This window comes from Cydia amplana, chromosome 5 (genome assembly GCF_948474715.1).
Source record: "Cydia amplana chromosome 5, ilCydAmpl1.1, whole genome shotgun sequence".
NCBI lineage: Eukaryota > Metazoa > Arthropoda > Insecta > Lepidoptera > Tortricidae > Cydia > Cydia amplana.
In genome coordinates this window covers 12,221,258-12,248,309 of record NC_086073.1, presented here as the reverse complement: position 1 = coordinate 12,248,309, position 27,052 = coordinate 12,221,258, and the positions used below count along the sequence as shown (strand labels likewise).

The following is a 27,052-nucleotide window of genomic DNA, read 5'->3' as shown; positions in this document are numbered from 1 at the left end:
TTGCCATCGCTATACAGCGCGGGAATGCTGCCTGCGTGATGGGCACCTTGCCGAGGGGCCTAGGCTTAGAAGGTAGGTTTTAGGGATTTTTTTTATCAGGTTTAGTTTTAGTTATTTTATTTTATAAGGTACTTAAGTATTAAGTTTGTATTAATTACGTTAAATAAACATTTTGAAATATTATACAATTTTAACCCTTTACCAGGCTGACATGTCGAAAATGACAATCGAATGTCTGTCTTACTCATCGAAAATAGAACACATGTTTGAAGTGCCGTACGTGGGAAATATAACCCTTAGCCTGGTGAAGGGTAATTTTTTTTACACAAATAATTAGAATGATTGCTGATGTACTGTGATAAATAAAACAATGTTAATGTGAAGGCAAACTTTTTATTGAAAATCTCCCAACTACGTGTTCGACCACTGCCCAACGATCTGCGAGATATAGTCGCGGCACGGAAGTACTGATAAAAATAGCTAAATTCAACAAAATATACTTTACGTATAATTTTTTATTTTAACAAAAATAGGACAAACCTCCCTACATTATACATATACACTTTCAATAAAGAATATTTCAAATCAGTCTAAGCAAATAAAGTTATAACATTAATGTTAAAAAAAGACCATAGTTTTTTTCACCGCATCATTTCGCGGGTGTATAAGTGGTCATTGGCTTCGATCACCTTCATCTCCAGCACCATCTCATCTTCTTGTGGCTCCTGTTGCGGTTGACCGGGTTGGAGTTGTGATTAGTCGACGGACCGGCGCGGCTGGTGGACTGGGAGTCGTGGGCAGGATAGCCCTATGAGGCGCTGCTAGACATGCTCTGGAGTCTGTGGAAATGTTAATAAAAACAAGAATTATATTTAGATATATACAAATTATTGTATTAAACCATACCCCAGTGAATGGTGTGAAATTGAAATTAAGTTTCTGTGTCTAATCTAATTATTCTTATTTGTTATAATTTAGACATTTGCAGACCTTTAAAGCATGAGGTGTAGGATATATGTATAAGTATGTAGCCAGCCTACTTGGCATCTAGGTAAGTAGGTACCCATGTACCTAGTTGGCGTTGGGCAGGCACTTTTATTTGAAAGAAAGTATGAAAGCGAAAGGAAATCATAGATTATGTATGAGACACAATCAACATAGTTTAATGAGTACGAAACGTTGCTGTGGTCCAAATCAGTAAAAATGCCTACCTTTGTTGGCCTCCATATCATTATAGAAATTTCCATTTTCCAGCAATAGCTGGAAGCTAATAAGCTTGAATATATTCTTTGCTGGGGTGCTCACTGTAGGTCCATTGTGATTCCTACTAGTCTGGAACTAAAAAACACATGAATTAGAACATATTTCCCTAAAATAACCGGCTACAGGAGCTGCAGACAATCAATAGGCTATTTGACCTTAAGAACTTACAAAGTAATAAAATAAATCACTTTTGAGAAAATATCAATAATAGGTAGAATGAAAATTGTCCTTTAAACTGTTAAAATATTTTTTTTAAGTAAAAACTACAACTGTTCACTGTTTAACAAGTATCTTATTCTTAATTTTGTTTCATACGTCGAGCGAGAGTAACCAAAAGTATGCAACGAAACTATTATGTCGTTTCGTAAGTCATCGGGTACTAGGAAGTAATTTATATGTTTGGTTCGTATAATTTTCTTGATAAAACCAACTAAAATAATTAAAAGTAGGTACATTGTGATACATAGTTTCAAAAAGTCGTCAAGTACTTCAATTATAAGGGTAATTTCTTCTTGCTTGGAAAGTTTTTTTTTAAAGACAAGATAAAGATTTTCTTACCTTTTTAATGTAAATACAAATTTTATAATATTAAAATATGTGGTACAACAGAACATCAAGACAGCCATAAGACAGTAAACAAAGTGTTTGACATTGACAGTCTTGACACTACTGGCTTAATCTATTAAAATTAAATTCGAAAAACAGCAAAAAAATTTAAATTGGTATTAAAACTTATCCTACGAAGGTTTTTAGTATCATTGAACGTTATAAGTACGTAAAACTAATTATTTAAGTATATCTAACTCAGTTTTAAGCAAATTATTAATTTACCGGTTTTATGTCCCAGCGTGGGATGCGAAGTGTGATGCACACTTTACGTTAGGTTCGTTCATTCCATTCACGTCGGTCAATTCTATGGATTCGAAAGACGTAAGCCGAAACGAAAGAGTTTCGCGGTTAGGACAAGTTGGTTCGTTCGAAATCATTTTCGTGCGGATGGCGCTCGATCGTTCGATTTTCACGGTAGCAGCCCAGATAATTTTTCCACATGTGCATTTCCTATTCATTCGGTCAACTCAGTAGTTCCGAATCAAACGCATGAGTCACATGACCAGCAAAATTTTGAATGCACACGCAAACCACTGCAAACTTAGAAATTTCTACATCATTTTTATTGAATAGATTTATTTTGTAAAATATCTACAAAACAAATATTTTTCTTCTTTGTTAGAAAAGAAACATTTTACATTGAGTCATATTGTTATCATCTAAAATATTATAGTTCAGTTCGGACCATAATTTTGCGTTGGCTGAAGTGGAGGAACGTCATTCTTGATATATGTTTATGTCACAATGTAGTAATTAGTCGGTAATCGGTCAGTGGGCTATATTATCCGAACTTTATTAATTCGTATTTTTTTCGAGCTTAAGGCAGATTTTTGATATTTTAGCAAAAACAAGATAGCTTTTGTGCTTTCGGAGAACGTATCTTAAGAAAACATGTGGAGTGATTCGTTGTTAATTGTTTTCATTTCGATTTGTACGGCCTTTTTAGGAGAAGGTAATTTTTCTCAAAAAAACTTATTCACGAAGAGTTTAGTAATATGTGTATTAGCATGCAGTAGAATGATTTTTCTCTTTATTTATTTATTAGTAATGCTACTATTTTCAGGTTTGACATGGATTCTAGTCTATAGAACAGAAAAATATCAAAAACTTAAGGTTGAGGTGGAGCGACAAAGTAAAAAATGTAAGTAGGCCGATGAAATGATCGGCATATTATGTTCTTGGTTCTAAATTGTAGGGATGCTGTGATGCTGATACAAACACATCACACTTACTTAACAAGTTTGACCCATTTGCCACTAAGCCATTGAAATTGGCATATTATGAAGTGTCAGCGTTTGTGTATACTTATGTTCAAGCTAATCTTTACTTTATGGACCGTCGATTTTAAGGGAGTGTTGGGTATGGGGGGGTAGAGGGTGCAAAGGCCTACCCCCCAGTCCAACCCCCATGGCGCGGAACCCCATGGTTATGGAGATATCCATGGTTAAAGTTTGTATGAAATTACTATGAAATAAAGGAGTAATGTCATAGCAGATGTCGAAAGGTGCTGTTTTGTGTTCATTTATATTACCTTTTATACCACACCACCATCCTCAAGGTCACCAAAATCTCAAGGTCACCAAATTTTTTATCCCCAGAATCTCAAGGTCACCAGAATCTCAAGGTCGCCGAAATCTTTGGTCACCAGAATCTCAAGGTCACTAAAAACCGAATCAGAGCACCCCACTATCCACGTGGGCTTGTCTGTCCTACCCCTAGAGAGCAATTCCAAAAACGGAGGCGCGGAGGGAGGGCAGCCCTCGCCCGCCGTGACGGAGCGCGGGAACGAGCGAGGCGAGCGGCTGAGGCTGGTCGCCGAAGGCGACCAGTAAGCCGAAGCTGCAGAGCCGAGTGCAGTGAGCGTGCTTTGTCACGCGAGGGCGGAAGGGCTGCTCTTCCGCAGCGCCGGAGCTACCCCCAGATCCAACAGCTTCACCTTCGGGCGAAGCGCGCCCCCCCTCACCCCTCACCCCCTCCCCCTTCAAATTTTGCTGTAATCCCTTATTTCATAGTAATTCCATACAAACTTTAACCATGGATATCTCCATAACCATGGGGTTCCGCGCCATGGGGGTTGGACTGGGGGGTAGCCCTCTCCCCCCCCTCCCCACCCCAAAATTCGACGGTCCATAAAGTAAAGATTAACCGTGATGGTCCTCCTCACATGGTTTGGCACTTACACTATATTAAATGATTATATTTTAGTGGAGAAGCGCAAGGAGGCCCATGGTGACTCATTGGACAAACAACATAAGAAGAAGATTGAACGTGAAGAGGAGAGGCTTAAAAATAACAACCGGGACTTGTCTTTAGTTAAAATGAAGTCAATGTTTGCCATAGGCTTTGCTTTTACAGCATTGCTTAGCATGTTCAACAGTATGTAAGTATGTTACTCTTACAAAACTTAGGAAATCTCCTATTTGTATCTTTCTTTCTCCATTCAAATCGGTTTCAATACTTCCAATTAAACAAATTAATTACTTTCTTCCTTTACAGATTTGATGGAAGAGTAGTAGCCAAGCTGCCTTTTTATCCCATTTCATGGATTCAAGGACTAAGTCACAGGAACTTGCCAGGAGATGACTTCTCTGATTGCTCATTTATTTTCTTGTACATACTGTGCACTATGAGTATAAGGTAATTTTAAGAAAATTTGTTAGTGGAAATTCTATTATTTACACTCGCAAATAAGGTGTATCCGTGACCGCTGCCATACTTGAGTTAAGAAGAAATGGGAATACATGGAAAATAGGTAGTCTATTCTGTTAACTCATTAAAAAAAACTTGGCTGATTACCTGATACCTACCAGTTTTATGTTGCCAGTAGTTTGAAATGGCATAGCATGAAACAATCAGGATGAAGATATTTCGATTCTTTTTAATGAATCTTTTTTTTCTTAATTTTGTTTTTATTTTCAGGCAAAATATCCAGAAATTGCTGGGATTTGCGCCATCCCGTGTGGCATCAAAGCAGGGTGGAGCTCTGTTTGCAGCACCGCCAGCACAGTTCAAGTAAATAGGGACAAAAGTTAAGTTTCATATATTTTGTTGTAATTTTCCGTTATTAATGTAGTGCTAATAATTTTTTGTACCAATGATGGAAATTCAGACATATTATTCAAATTAACAGGTATATATTATGTGATGGAAATATCTATATTATTTATTACATATAGATACATACTAAGTTGCTAAATTACAGTATCAATATGTGTTGACTGATAGGTTTACTAAGATAAGAGCATTGTACAATAAAATTGTTACTTAAATTTGTAAAGTAAGTTGGTTCATTCACTTAATGTTAATAAAAACTCTTGTGTTCCCATATCCAGTCCTTGTACATAATAGGATGTGTTTGTCACTTTAAAAATCTGTTTCTTTACGAAGTCTAAATAAAAATGAAGTAATGAAACTTATTTGTTTTTATTTAAATTAGCTATATTCTTATTTTGTTGACTTAATAAATGTTAAATTCTATTAATGGGCTGTCTGTGAGGAATCTGTCAAAGCCTAGCCTTGTAAAGTCTGTAGAAACAAACTGGCCATCCACTATCAGCTCAGCAATAGCTCTGCCAATACCTGGTGCATGCTGGCAACCTGGGGGCAAACAATATTTTTATTGATTATTAGTTCCAATAATGAGACTGAAACTGTGTTCAATACACAAATTCCACAAAGGTGTATTCCCATTTGTCGCTGACAGGCACAGATCGGATAAAAAAAAAGCGATACAAAAGGAAAACAGAGACGAGCAGAGGTAAATAACAGGCGGCCTTGTCATTTTGTGGCAAGTTGCCGGGAAACAGTTGATAATAAGATTAATAAGTCAATTGTATAGAAATTTAATTAATGGAAAGAAACATTATTCCAACAACTCAAAAATGATCTATGGAGGATATGTTTAGCATAAAAATTAAAACAACGATTGGGTATTTCATTTATAGCTAAAAATTGAATACAAATTTGGCATTACCTTGCTTCCCAAAACCTGCAGCTATGTACAAGTTATTATGATATGAATGTGGTCCCAAAATACCAGTGTCATCATAATGACAATAGTCATATGTTTCAGTTGCAATACTGGTGACCTAAGAAAAATTATAAAACAACAAATGAAAACATGATGTTTTTAGTGGCAAATTTTATAAATATAAATGTTTAAGTTTTTTACCTGTGCTGAGTTACATTGTGGTATCCTGTTAAACAATGAAGGTTTTATTATTTTATCTGTGTAATCATCACCAAACAAGCCAGTAGCACTCTGTGAAAGAAGAGGAACGGCACCACACAGTAGGTTGCTCCCTAAGCCGTCTTTGCTTATCCAAACTCCACTTGTATCCATTACAAGAGGTGTATTCAGGCCTGTTGTTTGAGTCATATTCTCTATGGAATACACATCAGACTCTCTGTAAAAGAAAAATAATGTAAAATATTAATACACAGTTTTTTTTAAAGATTATCTGTTTAACTAACATAGTGGCATCAGTGACTGACAGGAATCAGTAACCGACACTTCTATTTTTTATTCAAGAAAATAAGGGTAATCTACCACATTGATAAATCAGCTACCTAAAATAATGGCACTTTCTTGGGTAAAATACCAAATTGTTGGTTCCTGGTTTCCGTTGGTCACTGGTGCCACTGCATTACCTGTTGTATAATTATAACTAGCAATAATAAACATATCACTATAGTGCAGCAGATAGCGGAAATACAAAATGTGTCTATCACCCCAGTAAAAAAAACATACAAATCATATGTCATCTGATGAAAAATAATTGGTTTGGAATGTTTACCTTTTCTCAATTGGTAATGGTATGGCTAATAACCCATCACCATTACCTATTTTAGCTAATTGGGCAACTTGACTAGACTCATGTCCTGCGGCTAAAATACAAGCGGCAAATTTAATGGAGTGTTCTTCATTTTCTGGTGTTCTGAACACAACTTTGTTTATCCTTTCAAATGAACCAGGCGTGATACCCTCCATCAATACATCTCTTTGTTTCTCTAATTCAAATCCTGTTACATCAGCGTGAATGTAAATTGTTCCCATGTCTAAAGATTTTTTTACAAGACCTCCAAGGAAGGCCGCAGAATCAAAGGTTCCTTCAGACTCATACCCCAAACATCCTAGAAAAAAAAAGAGTTAGGTACTCATATAAAATGTATTAAATTCATAACAACCAAATGTATTTAAATAAAACCAGACCAAGTTTGACATCATCAGTGTTTATCCAAGGAAATTTGTTTTTTATTTCCTTTGCACTCAACAGTTCATTTCTAATGCCATATTCCCTTTGAATATTGACATTTTGCTCAAGTTTTTCGGCATGTTCTTCACAAGCTAGCAGTAAGTGCCCTTTAGGTACATATTTAAGGTCAACATTTGAACCCAAATTATCCTTTACATTCCTTAAAAATTCAGCACTGTGTTGGGAAAGATACATATTTTCTGGTAATGAAAAATGTTGAGTTAGTGATCCGCATGATATATTTTTTCTTGCTGCAGCATACTGGAAATAAATAAATTAGGAAATTTATATTTTAGTTATACAAGTATAACACAAAAAATCTGCCCAAAGGGGCCCCAAACTTGAGAAAACCCAAGAATAGGATGGGGTCACCCATTTCTGGATAGTATTCCAGTGTTTCAGATGTTACACAAAATTATACCAAAATAAAGATACACTTACTGTTGGATCTTTTTCTAGCACAACAACAGAAAGTCCGTGGCCAGCTTTTGCTTTCAGCCAATATGCAACAGATGAGCCAATATAACCACCTCCAATAATTACGATATCGGCATGTTCTGGATAATTGGAGGTTTTGTTATTCAAGCCGAATATAGCCGGCAATTCTTTGGCAATTGTACCCCATGTTCTTTTAAAAGGGTTTTTTGATTCGGAGCATAAAAAAACACATTTACTAAAACTTCGTTGAAATACTTTGGAAGTTATCATAGTGTGAATTTGTGCCACCTAATACGCAAGGAAATATGCCACCAGTATAACTTCTGCAGTTAAGCAACTTAAATGCTTTGCCAAATTTTCATTTGCGACAGGCCTATGATATATGATATGAAAGTTGAAACATCATAGCCCATTTAGACTCTCGCGCGAGCCACGAGACGAGCCGCGAGCCGCGCCACGAGACGCGACTCCACCGCTTACACTCGCGTTCGGCTTGTCATTCGGTTATAAAACTTATGCCGTGCCGTTAGTGTTTAAATTATATTAGCTCGACGAGCTTGCGAGCCACGAGCCCACCGCTTACACTCGCGTCTCGTGGCGCGGCTCGCGGCTCGTCTCATGGCTCGTGCGAGAGTCTAATCCGCCTATCAGGCTAATGACAGATGAGTGACAGATGACACTACGCTACATTCAGTCCAAAATGAGGTGATTGATACACTGTGCCAGGTGAAGTTTGCTAACACGGTAAAAAATTTAAAGGAATACCAATATACGGGTACATGAAATAGAGGAATAATCAGGTTGAATGATATTACAGTTTATTTTAAGTTTTTATTTAGTTTCATTAGACTAAAGGCATCGCTCTTTGTGGTTCTTTGCTTGTAAAAAGAGGCGTGAATGCATGATGCAGCACGTACAATACGGAACGTTTCATTTCACATTGACAGTTTGTTCGGTAGTACTTTTTGGTTATATGTGTTGTGCTCATGTTGTGTTGTGTGACAAAGTTGTTCTTTTATTATAATCGTACTTTGCGGCGTCACCTTCTATATGCTTTCTGTTTGGTGTTAACTTAATCTAGAGCACGATTACGGCAAAATAAATAATGTGAATAAAGTTCGCAGTACTGTAATGAAATATTTCCAGGCTCCGGTATCATTGCCGAATGGCCTTGCACGTTTTTTCAGTAATTTCATAATTATAATGATACAAAAATGTACATAAACATTTGACATCTGCGTTGAAAAAGAACGAAGTAGTTGGTGAGGTTATTTAAAATATTTAAATATAGTTACTATTAACATTGTGTCTCAGTGGCCTCCAATCTCCAGATTTGTCATGTAGTTCATGTGCATCGATTGATGTACTATGGTAATGTAACTAATCTATTTCAGATTTCTACAATGGACTCCAAATATACGTCGATGGGCAAGCAGAATGGAGGCAAAGTTGATAACTTTAAGAGAAAAACCTTTATGGAAAACTTAAATGTTAAAAAGAAAAAATCCTGTAATACAGAAAATAAACCTTTAGTTTCTAATGGTTGCAAGCCTCAAAATGGAATTCAGAAATCTCCAGTGAAACAAGTTGTTGTAGAAAACCTATTGGAAGCAAGAAAGCGTTTGCCTGTGTATTCAGTTAGGGGCAGGTGTGTATTTTTGTAAATTTGATCTAAAGTCAACATTATTTTTATAGAATATCATATTTAACCCGCTGCTTTATTTGATTTAGACTATTGGAAGAAATTAAGAAAAATGATACAATGATATTGATTGGTGAAACTGGCAGTGGGAAAACAACTCAAATACCTCAGCTGATTCATGAACAGCGTTTAGAAGGAGCCGGATGCATTGCTGTGACACAACCACGAAGAGTTGCCGCCATCACTATTGCAATCAGGGTTGCTGCTGAAATGAGCACAAATATTGGGAATATTGTAGGGTAAAATCATTTTGTTTATAATTCAGCTTTGTTGATTTATGATAATGATGATTTGTCATATTCATGTCAATTTAAGATTTTGAGTACAATATTGAGTAGTCCAAAGTTAAGTGTAAAAAGTTCTATTGAAGAGAGTATTCCCATCTTAAATGCCTGCAATGCACTTATAACCCCTTTGGTGTTGCATGTTGTGTCCATGGGCGGCAGTAATCCGCTACTTTAAATGTCAAACATGCTTGTATGATGCTGAATGCTAATATAACCTACAAGGAACATTATGTTTTGCAGGTATTCAGTTAGATTTGAGGACATGACTAGCCCTAGAACCAAACTAAAATACTTGACAGATGGTATGTTGCTCAGGGAAGCCATAGTTGATCCTCTGCTGAAGAAGTATTCCATTGTGGTGCTAGATGAGGCCCATGAACGCACAGTTAGTACTGATGTGCTCTTTGGCATTGTTAAACTGGCGCAAAATGAAAGACTAGAAAAGAAACTAAATCCTCTTAAGGTAATATTGCTTTTAGTAAAATTTGAATAGAAATAATTAATACTACTTGCACTTAAGAAAAACCTCGAAAAGAGAATTTTATTAATTACTCAAAAGCTAGTCTGACATTAGCCCCTGCGCTGCAGCTTTATGCAACATAAATATGTCCAAACACAGGCAAGTTTCAATCAATGATTAATTACAAAAATTATCATTTTCCTGAGAATAGCACATGTTGTTGTCTTTATTTGGTTGTTCCAATACAAATTTGGCAATTTCCCCATGAATGATTTGTGTCCGATAAATTAACCACTATCTTTGTAGGTTATTGTGATGTCCGCAACAATGGACGTAGACACCTTCAGAACATACTTCAACAACTGCCCAGTGATATATTTAGAAGGCCGGACGCACCCCGTTACTATCTATCACTCAAAGATGAAACAGGAGGATTATCAATATGCTGCAGTGTGCACACTGTTCGAACTTCATAGAACTATGCCAGCAAAGTAAGTATTAAAATACTTTTTTTCTATAGCTACGTCATCAGGCTGATACTCGTATCGTCTGGCGAACTGGTAATCTGTGGGCCCCTTTAGGCAGTTCATAGCTACACAATATGATCATGTATCTTGCGTTATTAACATCTAAACTGGGCATGCTAAAAAACGGCTTGAAATATATAAATTGCCTTAAACACTGTAATTAACTTTACTCTGATTCAGAACTATTTTCAGGTTTTTAGTGATTTGGTATATAGATACAGGGCTTACTATGAAAATTGTATTCTTGCATTTAATCTTCTATTGTGTTTGTAAATTTACAGTTTACTTTGAATCTATTTTTAGCAATGATTTTCTGGTGTTTTTGACGGGACAAGAAGAAATTGAAACAGTCATGTACAACATAAAGCAAATAGCTAAAGTAAGTAGAGTTGAGAATGGTAAATATTGAGTAGGATGTTACTTATTTTGTCGAATTTAAAGTTTTCTATGTCTCAAGAAATGCACAAAAAGACATCATGATTCATTTATGAAGAGTCCACATTTTCGAAGTGTGGCAGCGACCTCTAAGACGTATGTATAAAAAAAAATCTCTTTGGTTTTTCAACGTCAGATACTACATTAAGCGGTTGAAACGTATAGAACTTTAACTTCGACTATAGCTACTCGTAAAATAGCGTTTTATTATTAGATTGTATTAATCATTTATGGTGCCTGTGTATGTGCCTCATTTGCTTGGAATGATTTGACTTTGCTTGTTGTCAATCACAGACAAGACATCCTCTAGACTGAGCTTAGTAACGCTACCCCCTCTGCCACTTATACGGTAGTTTTACTCCATCTTCGAGTCAATCCCGTGCCGTGATTGGTCCGTGTCTTTGAACGGACCAATCACGCCACGGGATTCGCTCACCTCGTCCCCCCGCACCCCCGTATTTTTGGCAGCATCGGTTTCATGAAATAATTGCTCTAAACTCAGTCTAGAGGATTCCTAGTCTATGTTGTCAATAGACAAGTTTTAGAGTACACATCAAGATCAAAAATAGATTAACAGTTTCTTGATGTCAGATTGTATGTTCCAGGAAGCCCCCGGCCCTCCTTTATTAGTATGTCCCCTATATGCCGGACTCCCTGCTGCCAAGCAATTGCAGGTGTGGAAGCAGACACCGGCCGGGATGAGGAAAGTTGTTCTAGCTACTAATATCGCAGAGGCTTCTGTCACTATCCCACAAATAAAATGTGTTATTGATACAGGAGTAGTAAAGGAAAGGTAAGATATTAATCCCACCAAAAACATTTTCATGTAAAATGTTTCCAAGACAAGACCATATAGCATATAGCTGACACTGCCAAAATGTTTTCAGATTTCATGTAGTGCCAAGCTTCTAACTCTACAAGCCCTAACTTCACAAACTCAACACTTTAGTCAAAATATGTGGCTTGGCCGTTTCGTTACTACAAAAACTATTGTAAAACAGAAAAATACCGAATGAACAGTGAATACATTAATTATTGGTGCAATAAGAATATCTACTTACTTACTTACTTATATTTTTCACCTTAAAGACTTAAAAGCTTTTTTTTTTAGTTTAAAGCCCTTTTTGCAGTACTATTGTTAGTCTAGTTCGTTTTGAAACTTGGTTGATTTACGGATTCACTTGTTACTCTTTGTAGTTTGTTCGATATAGGGATTTGCCCAAAAATTCACGTTGCATTTCTTTCCTTTATTTATATTTTATATGATAAAAGGATAAACCCCGTAATTAATTTCCATGAGAGGGCTCCGAGGGCTCATCTGGGCTAAAACCTGTTGGCGTACATATTTTTTTCTTAGAATCCGTTGATTACAGGTTTTTATTAATATACAGGGTGCCATCTGAGTCGTGATCAGTAATAATATGTTTTTCTAACTCCATAAACAACGAGAAATTTAATGCCCCTACTCTTACTAAAATCGGACAAGATTTTTTTTATTTTTTTGTTTATTTTTTGCCATTTATTTTACTTTTACAAGTGCCAATGTGGTATTTAAACAGCTTTGTAAGATGTTTCAAATGAAAAATTAAGTAAATTTTATTTCTAACTGGGACAAATGACAAAATTGATGTCAATGACAGTTCCAATTCAAAGAGGCGATTCAATTTACTAATTTAAATATCTTAATAAGCCGTTGTAATATCCTAAATCCACTTATAAAAGAAAAATATATGACAAAAAATAAACAAAAAATAAAAAAAATCTTGTCTGATTTTAGTAAGAGTAGGGGCATTAAATTGCTCGTTGTTTATGGAGTTAGAAAAACATATTACAGAGCACTACTCAGATGGCACCCTGTATGATATGGGAATTGAAGCATTTTCGAAATGTGTCATCTGAAAAAAAAAACTTCACAATATTGTGCATATTACGCAGGACTTGGTGCACAACGACCGGGGCGGAGCGCCTGCGAGTCCGCGCGTGCGCGCAAGCGTCGGCTTGGCAGCGCGCCGGCCGCGCGGGCCGCACCGCCGCCGGCGCAGCCTACCGCCTATTCACCGCCAAGGACTTCGCGGCCCGACCAGCGCACAGTACCCCTGAGATTGTCAGGTATGGTACATGGACGTGTGCTACTCTGCAGCGGCGCCACCATAATGAATACCAATGAATTATATGGTGAAATGATGTACCTAAAAGGTACATCATGTACCTATAATGTTTATGACTGTACCTGTGATAGGAAACGAAATAATCGGCATTGAAAGTGGCGCCGCTGGGGAGCATACTCCCCAGCGGCGCCACACAGTACTCATAGATAGAAATGATATTAGCTATTTTTTTCTTATGTAAATTGATGTACTAATGCTGTTTATTACGTACCTATTGAAAAAAAGAATTATTTTGCATTGATTAGTGATTTTATTTACATTTTAATTCCGCATTCCGCCTAAACGGTATGAGTTGTAAGAGAGGCGCGCGGGTGAGCGAGATGGAGATAGAAATTCTTCCCGCGGGACCGCGCTCCCGCGGCCCGCTCCTGTTTTCAATATTAAATATAATTTTTATTTTTGCTTTCGTTGTTTCTGTGTCTGTACTTCTGTATCAAAAGGAAAATTAGATATATTAAGTACGTTGTATTTTTTATGTTTAAAAGTATAATTAATAGTTATTTGTTTTACAAGGGGGCAAAGTTGAGAAAGTTCAGAAAACATACATGACTCAGAAAAAATATCTGTGCTCAAGTGCTCATCACACAAACCTTCTAAAGTAGAATCCTGAGCGTGATGAGGGATTCAATTGTTAACGCCCAAGACGAAATAATTTTGATACCGTGTGACACATACTGCTTTTCACATCAACTATGAGGAAAATAAAAATTCTTAGTGTTGACACAATCTGATGCTTAAACAAATTATTTAAGCTAATAATGTAAAAATAGTGTGCTAGAACAGAAAACTGTTACTTTGATCCCTCCTTGCAGGGAGGAAAAGTGCCAGTCTGATCCTTCCTAACAGGGAAGAAAAAGCTCTTTTCCGAATAGGTGGTGTGAAAAATTTATTTCACCACACAAACCCGAGAAAATATGAACTGTAAGATATCAAACAAAATCAAATCCAAATGAATGTTATTAAATATTTTCACCACACCATCTTGGAACAGGCTTACTTTGCACAAAAACGGCTAGCAAGGTTGCACTTAATAATTGCTATCAGTTATTCACATGTGAGGCAAAGTAATCAAATGCAAATTTTGAGTTGTTTTCTTTTGTTTGCTGGTAGAATTTACTTTTAAATGATTATTTGGGATGATAAATATTTAATAAGATTAATTTGAATTTGATTTGGTTTGATTTTGTTTTTATTTTTTTGGAATCATTCGCTTGCTCGGGTACCAATATTAGCACGCGAGGTTAAACAACAACTTTGCCCCCTAGTAAAACAAATAAATATTTTTCTTTTTACAGACCATAGAAGGTAGCATCCTATAGAAGTGGTGTGCGCGTGCCTCCGTGAGGGACAAAACATTCGCAATGCGACAATATTAAAAACACGTTTTAACATTCCTGACAATATACCAAAAACAATCTACGTAATTCGGTCGGGTTATTTGTTGCCCACCATAAACCATACTAAATTTATGGTGGGGAACAAACAAAAAGTGAGATTGTGACAAGGACAAGCAATAGGACCGCTTTCTCTGCTACTCCTACTGAATGTTCTATAAGTGTATCTCGTACGGTCATTTGGCCCCTCCCCCATTTCATCTCTATATTATTGTACCTCTATGTTACAGACACATAAACATAACGAAAGCCAAGTTTAACCCTCGTGCTTTTAAACTCTCGCAACGCTCAAGATTCTATTTTTCGAACCACTCGCTACGCTCGTGGTTCAATTTTGGGATCTTGCGCTTGATCGGGTATCGATATTAGCACGAGCGGTTAAACAACAACTTTGCCCCCTTGTAAAACAAATAACCATTAATTATATACTTTTAAACATAAAAATACAACGTACTTAATATATCTAATTTTCCTTTTGATACAGAAGTACAGACACAGAAACAACGAAAGCAAAAATAAAAATTATATTTAATATTGAAAACAGGAGCGGGCCGCGGGAGCGCGGTCCCGCGGGAAGAATTTCTATCTCCATCTCGCTCACCCGCGCGCCTCTCTTACAACTCATACCGTTTAGGCGGAATGCGGAATTAAAATGTAAATAAAATCACTAATCAATGCAAAATAATTCTTTTTTTCAATAGGTACGTAATAAACAGCATTAGTACATCAATTTACATAAGAAAAAAATAGCTAATATCATTTCTATCTATGAGTACTGTGTGGCGCCGCTGGGGAGTATGCTCCCCAGCGGCGCCACTTTCAATGCCGATTATTTCGTTTCCTATCACAGGTACAGTCATAAACATTATAGGTACATGATGTACCTTTTAGGTACATCATTTCACCATATAATTCATTGGTATTCATTATGGTGGCGCCGCTGCAGAGTAGCACACACATGGACCTATTTGGAAAACTCTTATAGCCGCTCCTGGAGGGCCTTGGACCGTGGACACATGTTAATCTCAGTGTTAAATTAGGCTGTTACGACCGAAATTATTGTCATAAGTTATTTTTATCAAAAAACCGTTCTGAATAGACTTTTTTCACATAAAATATTTACCTACTCCACAACTCGGTCAGTTTAATTATTATTTTCACCTCAGCAGCTCGAACAAGGGTACTTTGCTACTTAAAAACAGTGAGCAAAATCGCATTTTGCTCACTGAGTGAGACAAAATGAGGAAAATGCGAATTTGCTCACTCAGTGAGCAAAATGCGATTTTGCTCACTGTTTTTAAGTAGCAAAATACCCTTGTTCGAGCTGCTGAGGTGAAAACTTAATTGTTGGTATATCTTAAGAAAACATGAGTGAATAGAGGTAAGTGATGAAGAAGGAATACATTTTTCGGGTTCTCTAATATGTTCTCACTGCTGAGGTGAAAAGTTTTGTGAACTACACGAGATCATAGTTATTTACATCTCGTGCGCTTTTGAGTCCCTTACTACGCTCAAGATTCTAAATTAGATTCACTCGCTACGCTCGTGAATCTAGTATAGAATCTTTCGCTTGCACGGGACTCAAAATAAGTACTCGAAGAAATATCAAACTTTGATCTCTTGTTGTACAAATAACTATTACCTACTATTTGACATAAAACACTTACCTATTTATGAATCGCATCAATGGCGTATTGATGGCCGAATGTCTGATTGATGTAAATATAATTATTTTTCCAGATGTCCACTGGCGCCTACGATATTGTTGTTGATCGCAGCAGGCATTGAACCCAGCACGTTCCCACTTATAGATACACCGCCGATTGACTCTATCAATGCCTCATTAACATTATTAAAAGAACTAGGTGAGTTTTAATTTGAAAACCAGTGTGATAAAGTTATCAAATGTTCATACATTTAGGTGATTTTGTGTGAATGTCCTTTACTGCCGTCGATCGTTGTGTAATTTTATTGATTTTAAGTTTTGCCCATACTGTATGTATACGGTAGATTAACCACTTTAACCAGCATGCACAATAATATAATTATATTGGCGGCATTTTATTCTCACCACGTGCGCTCGAACAAAAATACATTTGTGTGTTAATCCACCGTTGTAAAATTTTAATGCTAAAGTTCGTTTTTTTAGCATTAGAAATAAGGTAAACAATCTTGATGTGTCTTTTAATTGAAAAACACATTTTAAAAATAAGTTACGGCAAATATGTAACAATTATGAATCTAATACGATCATTTATATTCTTCTGCTTTCATAAGTAATAGTTTTTGATTTTTAAAAAGCGTTTATCAATTAAAAGACGTCAAGTTCGCTTACCTTCTTGCAAGTTCTTTTTAATGCTAAAAAAAACGAACTATAGGGTAGCAAAGTAAACTCTCATCGTCACAGATAAATGCATCTATTACAAATATATTGTTAAGAAACTCGTAGTAATAATTAATGCTATTTTCAGGTGCTATTGATAATGAGGCTAGTCCAAAGTTGACTGTTCTTGGGAAAAAAATGGCATCTTTCCCAATTGATCCCAAATACGCTAAAGTACTTCTCAGTGCGCCAGAATTCGACTGTCTTGACGAGGTTTGTATCTTGCCATTCAAATTATCGTCAGGTGACAACCAAAACTCACTAATTATTAAAAAATAATTAAACAAAATGAACTTTATTTAGTTATCAATACGGTTCACTATGGCTATGAAGTTGTGATGTTAATTAGGTTTAGGTTGTCACCTGACGTATATAAGTCGGTCATAACTATTACTGGTCAGCGGTCATCCATATAATCGATGTTATCGAATCGATTTATTCAAAATTTGGTAAAATATCGTATCGAATTTAGTGTGTATTAAATGTTACTGTTTTTTTTCGCCAGGCGTTAAGTTTAGTGGCGATGTTGTCGAGCGAAAACATATTTCACACGCCAATGCACAAAAGGGAAGAAGCGCTAAAAGTCAAGCAAAAATTCATCTCTCCTTTGGGTGATCACATGACCCTTTTAAACGTTTATAAAGCATTTTGCAAAGCGCCATTGAAAAAGGTGAGTGTTTAATATAAGTACTTATATAAACAGATAAATGTTCAGCCCGGGTAAAAACGATGAGTCGATGACAGTCCGTTTTACGAGATTTAAAGACAATTGACTATTTACAAAGGTGCTTTAATTCCGGATTAGCATCACTACATAGTATAAAACAAAGTCACTTCCCGCTGTCTGTCCGTCCCTATGTATGCTAGATCTTTAAGACTACGCAACGGATTCTGATGCGTTTTTTTTTTAAATAGATAGAGTGATTCACGAGGAAGGTTTATGTATAATTTGTTAACCCGTGCGAAGCCGGGGCGGGTACCTAATAATCGCCAAATTTAGAAAAAAAAATGCGCTAGACTTTTCCAATATCTCATAATAATCTCCTAAAGAAGACCTAAATATACGTTCCGACAATAGGACACACTGACGACATACCTTTTTATTGATTACAGCAATGGTGTAAAGAAAACTATTTAAATCACAAGAACCTGGTGTACGCCAGTGAGGTACGACAACAACTGCTAGCAATTTGTCAGCGATTGAACCTGTCCGTCGCAAGTTGTGGCAACGCCACTGATCAGGTACGCGAATTACTTTTAATGTTTCCAAGAAGGAATGTAAACGTAGCGAATTTAAGCGAATTTTTACGTAGCCTTTATTTTAATCGATAGTCGACTCTATACTCTAGCGTTGCGTGTGCACTTTCCGATCATCGTAGTGTTGTGTTGGGGGGAGGTAATAAATTAGCCAAAAGTAGATACTGTCAGTCAGCAAGAAAAGTACACCCAGCCCAGCTGCATAAGTGCATACTTACATGAATTAATTCAATTCATAAAGTGGGGATGCACTTAAGTAGCTCGCTGTACATATCCGACAATCCGACCGAAGTGCTCAACATGACATGTCCAGAAAATAAGGCGTGCGAGTTGTGCAGATAAACTTGTGATGTTTATTAATGGAGTTTCATATGTTATGCACAGATCCAGGATTATTTATTTATTTATTTAGAAGTTTAATTCAGGCAACAAGGCCCATATTACAAATACCTTACAGACTAACATACATATATGTATTTTATAGACTTAAAACTAAACACTAGCTATTTAGTCGATAAAACGGCGTGGCTCCGTTGCATCGGCTGCTCCTGTGTCGGATTCGGCAGCTTGCCCCGGAACCTCCGAAACACGACACCCTTCGGCCAGAAGTCGGCGCACTCGATGGTCCCCTGCAGCGGTCGCGGCACGCGCACCACAAAAGAGTTGAAGTACACGTAGTGGCGCGATCGAAGCTGGAACACCCTCAGCGTGTAACCGGTCTTCTGGTGTACATACTCCACCACTTCAGGAGCCGTGGCGGTGTAATGCAAGCGCGATACGTACAGCGCCTTACTCGGTGTACTCGTACCTGTTCTTAAAGGGCTGAACTTATGATCGAATCTTTGATTGCCTCCATTGCTCTCCCATTCTCCTGGATCTGCGCTCGTGTGTTGTCGATTATTCTTAATTTGCCTCATTGTTCACCTGCAGCTCCTAAAATGTCTGGTGAGCGGTCTATTCACAAACTGCGCGTGGATCCGCGGCGGGTCGGTAGGGGCGGCGCGCTACGTGACGGCGGGCGGCGCGGCGGCGGCGCTGCACCCGGCGGGCGCGCTGCACGCCGCGCGCCCGCCGCCGCCGGCCGTGCTCTACACGGAGCTGCTGCACACCCGCCGCGCGTACCTCGTCACCGTGTCCGCTATACAGGCGCAGTGGCTGCACCAGCTCGCCCCCGACTACGCCCGCCGCTGCCGCGCGGGCCGGTGACGCAGGCCTAGCGACCGGGGATAGTGCGAGTGAGTGCATGTGACGATTAATCGCTCGACCTTGGACCTGCGACTGGAGCCCTATTTTTAACCGACTTCCAAATCAAAAAGGAGGAGGTTATCAATTCGGTTGTATGTTTTTTTTTACCATTAGTTTTAAAATCACTCCTCCAATTAAGAAACGAAGGTTGGTTTTCTAACAGGGACGTGTCAATCATAATACCTACTACCAACATTGATTGTTAAAATTGAATCAATGATCGGACTGGCAGGTAAAATAAGGATGGGCTTTAGCTTGGCTTTAGATAAAATGTCACAATGATTCAACACATGTTCAACGCTATAATGTTTGAATGATATAATATATCGTCAATTTATGGCACATATTGTCTTTTTCTAAAAACACGAAGTCCATAATTCCGTGGCATATCCGTACTAGCATAATGATTGAGGTCCGATCATTGACGAAAGTCTTATCCCATGTTATACTACATATACCTAAGGTCAGAGGACCTTGCAGCATTTGTTATTACAATGTAGATGTTATACATATAAGAAAAAAATAAGGCGAAAATAATGTTAACAATGTTTTTGTTATGGATGTCTGATGGGTCTCCCAACATAATGTCAAAATAAAGATACTGGTAAATTTTTCAAATTATCTACCCGCTAGGCCGAGCCACACCGGCTGCGTGTGCAGCACGCTGCGTGGCGTGCGCTGCGTGACGTGCGCAGCACCCCTGTCACACCGGGTGACGCGCACGTCACGCAGCGCACGCCACGCAGGTGCACGCTGCAGCTCAGTCATGCGTGCAGTAAAATAAAATACTCCTGCGACAGTACCTACATCATGTGACTCCCGTTGCAAATGGAAGCAGCTCACCTAATGCCGCCATTGCAATTATTACACATATAACATGCCTGGTTAATACCTAACATCGATTTGTTCCCACAGGCCAAATTATTTATATAAGACGTATTTTTTTGTAATCTTATTGCTATGTTGTAAATATACATTCGTATTGACGAAAGATTTTAATTAGTTTTTCTTTTATCACTGAATCCATATTAAAAACCAGCACGCGCACCGACCGAGTTGTAAATAAATACAAGCGAGCTGCGCGTGTACACGCACAGCACCTATGCAGCACCGAGCTGTGCGTGTCCGAACCTGCTCGGTTCGCCCTCTCATAGGGATCGCAGTTAAACACAACGTCATCACTGCACGCAACGAAGCGACGTTGCCGCTCCGCTGCGTGGACGCGTGCACGCAGTACGCAGCCGGTTTGTCTCGTCGGAGCTGCGTTGCGTGCAAGTCACGCGTACGCGCACGTCACGCACACGTCACGCAAGCGGTGTGTCCTCTCTTATGTGTTTTCGTATTCTACAACGCAGCGGGACGCGTACGTGTACGTGCACGTCACGCACACGCATCCGGTGTGGCTTGGCTTGGCCTTAAAGATCAAAAATTCGAGGCTGACATCACAAATTCAAACCACGTATTCGTTATTGTCAATGGTCCAACATCCGCGCATAAATCCGAAGATAGGTCCTGTGGCTTTAACTGGATCTGATTAATTCGCGATAGCCATGTCAAAAATTATTACTGTATACCTATGCTAGACTTGCTACATAGAATTCAAGCGACAAGCGTCTCTATTTATCAGTTTACTTGTGAACGGGAGCGAGATCGTAGTTACATATGTATACTCTTATGGATATATATTTTATAAATACTTATGGCGGTGCAAAAATAAAGCCTAAGGCGGTTGAGCGGACTCATGTCTGTAGCCACATCATATACCTTGTTGACTCTGTATGATTCCACGTTCAGGAAATGGCAAGGAGCCAAGCCCATCTAAAATAAAACAGAAGTTTGGGTTTGGATATTTCAGATGACGGGCAACATTTGTGGGCCGACTTTTATTTTGATGTCGAATTTTTTTTCGTTACTTTTGGATAAAATTTGGCTGGTTTGGATTGTGGGCAGAAAAAATACGAAATCCCAATTTGGGATAAAATTAATATATTTCCGTTGAGTCACGAAAATCCCATACTTACGTTTGCGTAACTCAGAGGAAGTTTTGTTAGGACATACTTACGGCGAATTGCGCTTATATGTATTGTACAGAATAGGGAAAGGGAACTATCTATCTATCCTCCAAATTTTATCTAAAAAACTCTACAAAAAATAATAATCGGCCCTTGTATCGCTTGTTTCACATCTTCAAATTATGACAGTTGAAATCTGTCAAATAATATCGTCCCCGTGTCGTCCCATAAACATTTTTCCCACGCCATACGAATTACCTAAAGGGATGACGAGGGAGAGACATTGAATAACGACGTATCAGGTACCTACTTAATTTTAACACTGATTGGACCGTGAATGTTATTCTGTGGATTATTGTTATATAGGTTTTACGGTACCATTATTGTAAATTACTGTAAATAAAAGATGTAATTACTGTACAATATGTTTTTTTTTACATTTCCTGTCTCTCTTCCCTAGGCTCGTTTCATTAAAATGCGCGGGTTATGAATGTTCAAAGTTTGGAAAATTCACAATGGTTATTGTCTAGGTATACAGGGTGCCATTTGAGTCGTGATCAGTAATATGTTTTTCTAACTCCATAAACAACGAGCAATTTAATGTCCCTACTCTTACTAAAATCAGACAAGATTTTTTTTATTTTTTTGTTTATTTTTTGTCATTTATTTTACTTTTACAAGTGGCAATGTGGTATTTAAACAGCATTGTAAGATATTCCAAATGAAAAATTAAGTACATTTTATTTCTAACTGGGACAAATGACAATGACAGTTCCGATTCAAAGAGGCGATTCAATTTACTAATTTGAATATCTTAATAAGCCGTTGTAATATCCTGTCCACTTATAAAAGTAAAATAAATGACAAAAAATAAACAAAAAATAAAAAAAATATTGTCTGATTTTAGTAAGAGTAGGGGCATTAAATTGCTCGTTGTTTATGGAGTTAGAAAAACATATTACTGATCACGACTCAAATGGCACCCTGTAGTTATGCAACTTACGCACCAAGTTATAAAAAATGAAACATGTAAAAGGCATATTTATTTCATCATGTTCTTCGCGTTGTCCCGGCATTTTGCCACGGCTCATGGGAGCCTGGGGTCCGCTTGGCAACTAATCCCAGGAATAGGCGTGGGCACTAGTTTTTACGAAAGCTACTGCCATCTGACCTTCCAACCCAGAGGGTAAACTAGGCCCTTATTGGGATTAGTTCGGTTTCCTCACGATGTTTTCCTTCACGGAAAAGCGATTGGTAAATATCAAATGATATTTCGTACATAAGTTCAGAAAAACTCATTGGTATACGAGCCGGGGTTTGAACCCGCGACCTCCGGATTGCAAGTCGCAAGCTCTTACCGCTAGAGGTCACCAGCTTACCGTACAAAAAAAAGCGCATCTTTTTTTCACGAGGTACTTAGGTACGCAAGTTTTACGCAAGGAATAATTGCTAAGACGAAAGTGGACGACCTATGCAAAATCGCCTAACTTTCCATAGAAACTTAGTCCTCCTTTATCCTCTCTGGATAACATTATTGAAAATATTTGCAATGAGATATATATATCGACCCCAGCTGTGCCCCTTTGTTTGATTTTTTTACCATTTTTATTAAATATTACAATAAGACTTAGACTACGTTTGTATGGAGAAGCGGCTGTCCCATTTCCTCTTAACCGAAAAACCTACCTAGAGTCAGACCGAGAAATGTCTGCAGCGATTTTGATAGCCCACGCAGTACAAGTGTCATTTTAAACGTCAAACTTCTATGAATTTATGACGTGTAAATAACACTTTCACTGCGTAGGCTATCAAAATCGCTGCAGACTTTTCTTGGTCTAACTCTAAAACCTCATTCGCTTCATTCCTTTGCGTCAAACCCGCATTATTAGCGTCGGCTTTTGTCGCATTAGACAATAACTGCCGTATTCGAACTTCAAGATATTCACAAGAGACGACACGTACTAGATCCATTCTAGATACGTTATAGTTTAGATTTCAACTAGTTCTCTTTTGCAGCGCAATTCGGGCAACCAATGTCACTTTTACGATAGATCGTGTTAGATATCTATTAGATGTGAATTAGATTTCTAAGTAATATCTTGTGGAAATCGTTCAAGAGTATCTCCAGAATCGCGGAAATGTTAAATTTGACAGGTTAGATCTTAATCATATCCTTATCGTATCTTGGCGATGTCTAAAAGATATCTAATAGATCTCTATTACAAAATCCGAATCGGGCCCTAATATTATGTCAAACGTATAACTAACATTACTAACATCGTTGAATATCTATAGAAATCATAGAAAATGCCCTCTCCACCTGTAACGTTGCCACAGAGGTGCCTTTCGTGAGCGGTGATAATGGATATCATATCACTGACGGACTGACGGTGCCGATTAGTGTTTAATGTAGGTAATTATATACAATACCTACAAAAGACCTACAACATTTAATTACCGGAATTGTAGACCTAAGTAAAAATACTTAATACATACCTACTGTACACGGAATACAGTGCATAGGTACCTAGTTAAAATTATGAAAGGATCATCATTCGATAGGTCTTTAAAAATAACATTGAGGTATCTAAAAAGTTTTTTGAAGTGAAAACTTCTCTAGCGGCGCTGGGCACTTTTTGAGGTGGCGAAAAAATGATAAACTTGAGACGGCGTAAGGCGATCACGTGACCGTAAGGTTTAGATGGCATTTAAATCAATAAAGAAAAACTCAATGACATTACATGAAAAAGGTTCTAATCTTGTACGGGCTAAAATACGAGGATCTCACAGTTACATTCTAACTTTATATCACTCAAATATAATTCAATGAAGCTACATCTTGATGAAATCGCTAATAAAAGTGAACTCTAGTACTGGTGAATAAAACTCAAAATATCATGACCAAATATATTAGATGCGAGGTCTGCAAGGTAACTTTACAATTTCTATTCGAATTTTAAACAATTAACGCTACAAATTTGAATTTCGAATTTTAAACAAGCTCACTGACCAGCAATTTCGGAACTAAAGTTTTTCAATAGAAAGGAGGATGGGTCAATTATACATAGTGCTGCAGACATTTTGGACTAGTCATTGAGTTTTCACTTCTGTCGGCACTCCCGGAGTGCAACCCTTTGTTTTTTTAAGTGAATACTTTTGAAAAGAATCGCTTTGTAAGTCGCGTATAGGTACCTAAGTACCTAATCGTACCTAATCATGATTTAACAAAGCAAGGAATTGAACTGTTTGTAATAAGCGGATATTCTGTCAGTTAAGAAATGAAAATCTTCAAAGCAGGTTTTAGGATAATCTTTTCCTCAAATTAACTTCTTAAAAAAACCAATGAAGGGGACATTTCTAGTATAGGTATGTAAATTTGTACTTCTCTTCCTAGAACAAAGTTTTGTTAGTTTGATCTAACAGGTTACAAATCTAGTTTCTTACTTGATGAAAATATGTAATGGTCGTGCTTCCAAGGCGGTCTTGTGTAGGTAATTGTCTTAGCGAAAGCGATATATCTTAGGCTTGAAACAATACGATTCTAATACAATAACTTCGTCAAATTGTCATTTGAGAATGGAGCCGTCGCGGGGCTTTCAGTCAGAAGCCGGAACAATGTTAATTCGATAATTATGCTAATACCGCTAAATCGTTCATTATGATTTATGCGATATACATATTTAAGCAGGTTTGATATTATTATCATATCGTCCCGATGACAGGAGACTAATAAACTTTAATCAATATTACAGTTGATAATATAATAATTGTACGCAAATGTGCAGGTAGTTCATGTGAGAAATTCAAATTGATTTATTGAACTTGATAAATAAGTGGGGATAATGTTGATCCTACTAAACAAAGAGGTAGGTATTTACCTAATTTACTTATTTTAATTTTAGGTAACGTTTCGATGTTTAGGCTCAGGCTGTTCCAGTTTGGACGAATAAAGAGCACATTTCGCGAAAATTTCTGACTTGTAACACAAGCGGAAGTCTCATTGACTTAAAAATACTTCCGGCTGAGTTTACCTACTAGTTAGAGCTTTTATAAAAACGTAGAGCGTTACGTTGTCATGTGATTTTTAACATACAAGATCACAATGTTATGTTTAAAATTGTTTTTTTTTTTAATGAAGAAATAAGTATCTATCTTTCTTCTTTAGCATATATAGTCGAGTTTCAAAAAAGCAAGGACAATTGTGAACAATAAAGCACTGAATAAAATAAGGGCTGGATTCTAAAAGTCCGAGATTATTTAAAGGCCGTCACTTTACTACCTATGTGTTATACTTGTTTGTGTGGACAGTTCTTGCGGAGATTGTGGGGCAGAAAAAAGGCCGTTTGCGCTTCTCTAACGACAGCCACACCGCCGTACCGAGCCTCGCCGTTCTAACCTAATTAACTTTTTTATAGAAGCACCCATTACAGTAATGCCACTTTGAGCAATCTTTTAATTAACTGTAGGTAATTTATTTTACAACTTTATTATGCAAGATATCGCGTTCGATCATTATTCTATGTCGACAAAAATGCTACCACCTTATTAAAAAGCTAGTAAGCATTATAAAAATTCAACCATTATGTACCTGTTCCCAACTACGCCTTTGTTAGATAGGGTAGGTACTGTAGGCAGATTGGGTTGGATTAATTTAAGTTTGCATCCACCCCATGCACTAAATATTTAGATCAATGTTTTAGGTACTGTTAGATAATGCCATGAATAAATTAAAGTTAAGATCTTTACCATTTGTACTTTTGTGTATTGCTCATTAAAATTTTAACGAATAAAATACCTACTTGCTGAGAAACTATAATAACTCACTTATTTAGTACCTATACTATAACTTGGCGAGGTATTTTGATTAAGTGATTGACGGCCCGATTCGGATTTTGTAATAGACATCTGTTAGATATCTTTTAGACATCGCCAAGATACGATAACGATATGTTTAAGATCTAACCTGTCAAATTTGACATTTCCGCGATTCTGGAGATACTCTTGAACGATTTCCGCAAGATATTACATAGAGATCTAATTCACATCTAATAGATATCTAACACGATCTATCGTAAAAGTGACATTGGTTGCCCGAATTGCGCTGCAAAAGAGAACTAGTTGAAATCTAAACTATAACGTATCTAGAATGGATCTAGTACGTGTTGTCTCTTGTGAATATCTTGAAGTTCGAATACGGCAGTGAGTGTGTACTGTACATATAGATGTGCAGTTCTCATTCGAGCTAAACAACATTGAAGCTAATTAATTTAGTAGGAAGCGCTCGGAAATAAACTTAAATGTTAAACGTACACTTATATCTTTGGGTTTTCACGAAGTAAATACAGTAGAAGAACTGCTAAGTATAGCTTAGGTTGTCTATAGGGAATTAACACCTATACATGTCTTTATAAACTACGCGTGCTCATGTATTAATATTTATATGCGTATGCGTTTAATTAAGAGTTCCATTTAATATGTTCATAATCTTAATCTATCTATATATATAAATGCACGTGTCCTGACTGATTGACTGACTGACTGACTGACTGACTGACTCATCAACGCAGAGCCGAAACTACAAACGCTAGAAAGTTGAAATTTGGACACTAGGTTGCAT

The 27,052-nt window shown here is 37.4% G+C and overlaps 3 protein-coding genes and 1 long non-coding RNA gene across 4 annotated transcripts; 2 read left to right on the top strand and 2 right to left on the bottom strand.

The window, feature by feature from the left end:
- Window positions 1-562: 562 nt before the first annotated feature.
- LOC134648494 (uncharacterized) lies at window positions 563-1,873 on the bottom strand. Its single transcript, XR_010096896.1, has 3 exons — window positions 1,822-1,873; window positions 1,212-1,338; window positions 563-839 (listed from the first exon to the last, which is right to left on the bottom strand). It is a non-coding gene; the product is annotated as an uncharacterized LOC134648494 (long non-coding RNA).
- Window positions 1,874-2,684: 811 nt separating this feature from the next.
- On the top strand, window positions 2,685-4,938 carry LOC134648493 (calcium load-activated calcium channel). Its single transcript, XM_063503015.1, has 5 exons — window positions 2,685-2,824; window positions 2,936-3,013; window positions 4,078-4,252; window positions 4,369-4,509; window positions 4,792-4,938. Exons 1-5 carry the CDS (start codon window positions 2,764-2,766, stop codon window positions 4,886-4,888), a joined length of 552 nt encoding a protein of 183 aa, XP_063359085.1. The 5' UTR covers window positions 2,685-2,763; the 3' UTR covers window positions 4,889-4,938.
- Window positions 4,939-5,279: 341 nt separating this feature from the next.
- On the bottom strand, window positions 5,280-7,903 carry LOC134648063 (FAD-dependent oxidoreductase domain-containing protein 1-like). Its single transcript, XM_063502506.1, has 6 exons — window positions 7,569-7,903; window positions 7,085-7,388; window positions 6,669-7,005; window positions 6,044-6,278; window positions 5,846-5,960; window positions 5,280-5,469 (listed from the first exon to the last, which is right to left on the bottom strand). The coding sequence occupies exons 1-6, from the start codon at window positions 7,833-7,835 to the stop codon at window positions 5,330-5,332; spliced, it is 1,398 nt and encodes a 465-aa protein (XP_063358576.1). The 5' UTR covers window positions 7,836-7,903; the 3' UTR covers window positions 5,280-5,329.
- A 770-nt stretch (window positions 7,904-8,673) lies between these two features.
- Window positions 8,674-19,467, top strand: LOC134648062 (ATP-dependent RNA helicase DHX33-like). The gene is made up of 13 exons (XM_063502505.1): window positions 8,674-8,827; window positions 8,960-9,213; window positions 9,297-9,506; window positions 9,795-10,017; window positions 10,321-10,505; window positions 10,845-10,920; window positions 11,582-11,769; window positions 12,912-13,085; window positions 16,279-16,403; window positions 17,010-17,134; window positions 17,427-17,591; window positions 18,035-18,163; window positions 19,109-19,467. The coding sequence occupies exons 2-13, from the start codon at window positions 8,969-8,971 to the stop codon at window positions 19,382-19,384; spliced, it is 2,121 nt and encodes a 706-aa protein (XP_063358575.1). The 5' UTR covers window positions 8,674-8,827; window positions 8,960-8,968; the 3' UTR covers window positions 19,385-19,467.
- The last annotated feature ends 7,585 nt before the right edge of the window (window positions 19,468-27,052 follow it).